Source organism: Castanea sativa, chromosome 4 (assembly GCF_040712315.1).
Source record: "Castanea sativa cultivar Marrone di Chiusa Pesio chromosome 4, ASM4071231v1".
NCBI classification, from domain to species: domain Eukaryota; kingdom Viridiplantae; phylum Streptophyta; class Magnoliopsida; order Fagales; family Fagaceae; genus Castanea; species Castanea sativa.
The window spans coordinates 20627830-20633550 of record NC_134016.1 but is presented as its reverse complement, the minus strand read 5'-3'; the positions used below and the strand labels follow the sequence as shown (position 1 = coordinate 20633550).

The 5721-nt window shown below is 38.2% G+C and overlaps 1 protein-coding gene across 1 annotated transcript; it reads right to left on the bottom strand.

The window, feature by feature from the left end:
- Positions 1-418: 418 nt before the first annotated feature.
- On the bottom strand, positions 419-1623 carry LOC142632581 (uncharacterized). Its single transcript, XM_075806958.1, has 2 exons — positions 1562-1623; positions 419-1076 (listed from the first exon to the last, which is right to left on the bottom strand). The coding sequence occupies exons 1-2, from the start codon at positions 1621-1623 to the stop codon at positions 419-421; spliced, it is 720 nt and encodes a 239-aa protein (XP_075663073.1).
- Positions 1624-5721: the final 4098 nt, after the last annotated feature.

The following is a 5721-nucleotide window of genomic DNA, read 5'->3' as shown; positions in this document are numbered from 1 at the left end:
TTGAATCCTCTTCGAAAAAGGACACCTCCTTCCACGAAGTAGCAAGTCGCCATCCTTTTTAATCAATATGCCTCATCCAGATTGTCGGGCAAAATGCCTTCTATGAGATATTCAAGAAATGGGATTTGCTAATCATTGGAGTTGAATCCAGCATATGATTCTTCATGGCTAGGGATGTGTTGACATTTTTCACACTGACTTTGGATGTTGGCAGCCTGCTTGTCCATGTCTGGCCAGTAATACCCTGACCACTAGTGGTGTCTATAGAGGCTTACTATACTGCTGGAGCTGCAGGATTTGTCATGGACTTCTCTTAATTGCTTGCTAGACTCACCTAGGCCTAAGTACCTTGCCAAAACTCCTCCCAGAAATTTTCTATACAACTCCCCTGCCACCAAAGTGTAATCTTTGAAACATTTCAAGTGCTCTTGCTAGATGGAGATAATAGTGTTTCTTTGATGGGTGACCGCCAATCTTCTTGGTCTTGTGGTTGACCAAAAAACTCCTCTTTCAACACCTGTATGACTGGAACAGGTTTCTTTATGACTGTAACTTCTGTAGTCATGCCTTCAAAACTTATTCTAGCTCCCAAAGTAGCTAAAGCATCAACAAAATAGTTATCGGACCTTTGAGAGTGTTGAATGTCAAAGTCTTCAAATGAATCTTCCATCATTTGAGCCATCACTCTATATGGTGCCAATGATGGTTCTTTGAGTGCAAAATCTCCCTTAGCTTGATAGACAACTAGGTTCGAATCTCCAATCACCCTAAGGCATTTGATACTTATTTCACGTGCTATAGCCAAACCTGTGAGGTATGTTTCATACTCAGCCGTATTGTTGGTACAAGAAAAGCTTGAAAGAATGGCTACTGCTTCCCCTCTTTCTTTTATTAGAACAATTCTAGCTCCTCCTTCAGTAGCAGTGGAGGACGCATCAAATCTAAGAATCCACCTAACTCTAGCTGCCTCAATAGTTGAAACTTCCGGTAAATCTCTGAGGACCTCATCAGTGATATCCCAACTTTCTTCTCTTGGGAACCAAGCTAGTAAGTCAGCTATAGCCAACCCCTTTAAACTGTAGGGGCAATGGTGATAATTTCAAATTCAAACAATTACAAGAGCCATTGTGTTAGTCTTGCGGAAAGAAAGGGACGCCGCAAAAGTGAATGTATGGGGTGAGATTTTGTCATGAAGTAAACTATATGAGCCAAAATATAATGTTGTAATCGCTGTGCAGCATATTTGAGAGAGAGGCAAGCCCTTTCAGCTCTTGAATAGCAAGTTCTAGCATCTTTCAACATTCGGCTAACATAGTAAATTGGCTACTCAGCCCCCTTTTGATCTTCTAAGGCTATTAATGCTCCCACTGCCTCACTATTAGTCGCCAAATAGAGCTTAAAGGGCTTTTCTAGTATGGGTGCACACACGGTCGACAACTTGGTCATGAGTTGTTGCAGCTGGAAGAAAGCTTGTTGACATCTCTGATTCCAACAGTAAGGTCTTCACTTCTTCAATAGGGATGTGAAGGCAGCGATAACAGCGGTTAGACCGGGAATGAACCTCCGGATGTATAAAAGCTTAAGGAAGCTTTTCAGCTCCTTAACTGTGGCAGGCAGCTTCATGGTGGATATAGCTTATGCCTTGCTAGGATCAACATCTATCCTTTGTTGGTGAACAAGAATACCCAAAAACTTTCCAATGGAAACACCAAAAGCACACTTAAGGAGGTTCATACAAAGCTTGTAAAGGCAGCATCTTTTAAAGACTTTCCTTAGGACATCAAAATGGTTTTCCCTTGCTTTTGACTTTACCACAATATCATCCACATAATCTTCAATTTCTCTGTGCATCATATCATGAAAGATTACGGTCATGGCCCTTTGATAAGTGGCACCGGCGTTGTTAAGGCCAAAGGGCATAATGGTATAGTAAAAATTTCCAATGGGAGTTCGAAAGGCAGTCTTGGCTACGTCCTTAGGTGACATCCTAATTTGGTTGTAGCCACTAAAACCATCCATAAAAGATCATAGCATTCTTGGCAACCGAGTCAATTAGTATATCCAGTTTGGAAGTGGAAATTCATTTTTTGGGCACGCTTTATTGATATTTCAAAAATCAACCTAGCATCTTCTTGATGATTTGAGCTTCAATATCTGGATGGAAGGTTCGCATGGGCTGTATCACCGGTTTCACACCCAATTCAATAGTAAGAGCATGTGCCACTAAATTGGGATCCAAACCAGACATTTCATTGTATTCCCAAGTGAAGCCATTAGCATATTCCTTCAAAAGTGTAATAAGTTGGGCTTTCTCCAGCTATGATAGATTTGCATTAATTGAGGTATTCGTGGAACATTAGGGTCGTCACTACGATTGACAGTTTCTGGCTCCATATTAGTTGGTAAGAACAAATTAGGTGTCGATAATAACTCTTCACATGGTTCAGCAATGTTGTTAGTAGAATGCTCTGCTAAAGCTGCTGTTTCAGCAATGTCGTTAAAAGGAAGCTTTGTTGGAGTTGCTGTTTCTTGAGTGCAGCAGCAAGTTGGTGTTGTATTGGCTTCATCCAGTCTGGGACCTTTCTATTTGAGACAGCAAGCCCCTATGTACTGTCATAATTGGTAACCAAGACGCCCATCTAGGAGTTGGACTTGCACGAACCTTAGTTGTGACCCGCTGCTAGATGCTTCCTTACACTCTCTTTTCTTTTTCTTTTGATCAAGGATCCCCTTCAGATCTACCTTAGGTTCTTCCTTAATAACCTTCTAATCATGCAACGGGGTCCCAATAGGTTTTGATGTGGCATCTTCTCCACACGAAGTGAACTCATCATATAAATCTACCTCAAAATGGTGGGCTTCAGACAAGTCAAATGGAGTATGGTTGGCGAGGATGCGTATGGGCTTGTCGTTGAACCTTCCGTTAACACATTGGTGATATATGGACGGGACCAACTTATGTCTATGGAGCCAAGGCCACCCAAGTAAGGCATGGTATGACACGGCTGAATCAATCACATGAAACCTCGTAAATGCCACAATAGGTCCCACTCTAAGGACAAGTTTTATGCTCCCAAGACTGCCCAAGTTGTTAATTAAATTTATTAAGTATAAAACTTGTTAAAATAAACAAACATCAATATCATGTCAAAAATAAGTGCAGCTAAAAAGTAAATAAGACAAGATATGATGACCCAGGAAAACCAATGAAACAAACTAGTTTCACAGTAAAAAACCTAGGGGGAAACCTTCCCGAAAAGAAATCACTATAGTAAAGAGAAGTTTCAGATCTAATAAAAAATCTTTTTCCCTAGACTCTACAATCCCCGTAGATGAACTTACAGTAGAAACCTTTTACCGCTACAGCAGAAATCTTCTACCGCTTCAGAAGCTTTGAACTCTTCAATATATGAATGCCACCCTTTTGATGCACGAATCCTAGTACGTGACTAATTCCTTTGCACGAATCCTAGTACGTGACTCACTCATCAACTTGAGGAAGAAGAATGTTGGCTGCAAAGTTCTTCACTTCATCAATAATGAATATTAAGAAACACTTGGTTACAAAACCCTAAGGCACAATGACGCAGTAGCTTCTTTTAGAGAGAATAAGGCTTCGGTCACCTTTTTCATGTGTTCTCCTTGTATTCTCATGTGTGATGGCCTCTAAAATAAGCCTTATATATATCTAGGGTTGTGAGAAAAGAAACCCTACACAAATACAAAAGAATGGGCTGAAAATTAGATCTGAAAACTTGATTTTCGTAATTCTCGATAGATACCTCGATAAATAGCTATCTGTTGAGACTTGTTGCGAGCTATCGAGAGCTATTGAGAAGCTATCGAGCATCCAGAAGGTTTCTCGATCGATCGAAGTAGCTATCTAGAGCTATCGAGATTGCGATAAAGAAAAGCTAAAAAGTCTCGATAGATAACCTAGCTGTCGAGAGCTATCGAGATTTAATGAATCAGTACTTCTTCACTTGTTTCTTGGACAAACTTGCATGGCTTTAACACTTGAACTTGAAACATTGTTCCTTGAAGTATTAAACACATCCTAGATCTACCCAAATACAAAAAAAGTGTGTTTTGTCAAAGGATTAGCCAATTACATAAAATTGACATATATTCCTAACATGATTCACATATGTCCTAACAATCTCCTCCTTTGGCAATCTGTGACAAAACCACAAAAAAAAATGAACATATGAGAGAAGTCATAAATCACTCAACTCATACTCACTTGTTAAGTACAATAAAATCTATCCTAACACAAACTCTTGAAAAATTTTGCAAGAAGAGAGTTCATGGCAAGGAATACTTTTACAACCTATATTTCTGAAACACTTAAACAAAACTCATCAAGGCATCTTTGTGTGAAACAAAAATAAAAGATTGCATACAATATAAAAAGGAAACATGTGTATAAAGATAGAAAAGAAACAATACATGTAGAGGTAAGTGAAGAAAACATACATCATCACACACACACACACACACATATATATATATATTAAAGATAAGCACAATGTATGTAAACATGGTTACAAGACTGGTGTATAAGAAGAAGAAGCTAAAAGTAGCACCTACAACAACAAGGAGGTAATCATTCCCCCTAACAAGATGAAACATATCTCCCCCTTACAAGGGCATGTATTTCTCCCCCTAACTTGTAGAATCTTAAAAAGAAACCATAATTTCTCCTCCTTTTTGTCATGATTGACAAAGGGTACAAGAAGCTAGAAAGCTTCAACCGAGAAACATAAAGACGATCAAGGATGATCAAGGAGAAAAAGAAATCTATATAAATGCATGAATGTAATGAAACAAGTTGTTATGGATGACAAGATAATGGAAAGATGCAAAACATGTGAAAAACAATGCATGCAAGAGGATCTCGAAAGATCGATAAGAAGAAAGAAGGGCTTGATAGATAGCAATCTGTCAAGAGGTGCCCAGAAGTTGTCAAGAAGCTTTAAAAATAGTTTTTCAAAGAGGAGAAAAAACACAGATGTGAATGCAATCAAGCATGCTACTCAACCAAAGATTCAAACAACATTTCAAGCTCTCAAAAACATCTCTCAATCAAGAAAAATGTCAAGCATTTAGATCCAAAACACACACACACACACACACTAAATAAGTCTAACTAATTTTATATTTCAAGACAGTTTAATGGGCATACATCAACACTTGTAAACCTTGTGATGACCAAATCATATTGTACTTGCACATGTATCAAAAGTAGCAAAGAATATTGCGTGTTGTGTGTGAAAACATCGCAAGATTGCATAAGTGTTTCTATGTTATGACGATTTGAAATATGAGTAAATCAATTTAATTCACACAAGATCATAACTGTTTGATGGAGACTATCACCTTCGAGATACATCCTATAACTCTCACATCTCCTAGAGTACACACTTGCAATCATATATAAAGCATTTTGATCTTTTTGCTTTTATTGTTTCTTTGCATATTTTTCTTTTATTAAGCATATCATGCATAGGCATATAAGAGAGAAAAAAAATACCCAATTATGTTAAGCTTTTTGACATTACACTTTTGTTATGCCGAAGTATACAGATGTCTATTCATGATTGGCGGGCAACAATGGTGAGATGGTTATTTATGCCTTTCTCTTAGGATTTTCTAGTCTTTCCCGTCAAAAAGAGTGATACGAGTGTTAAGTACAAGAGATCACTTAATCTTACTCATCAC

Bases quoted from the DNA above. Each gene is read 5' to 3' on its own strand.
- LOC142632581 (XM_075806958.1), bottom strand. From the start codon at position 1,623: ATGAAGCTGCCTGCCACAGTTAAGGAGCTGAAAAGCTTCCTTAAGCTT. The intron at 1,077-1,561 runs GTTCATTCCCGG...TTGCCCCTACAG, and splicing joins AAGCTTTTATACATCCGGAG to TTTAAAGGGGTTGGCTATAG.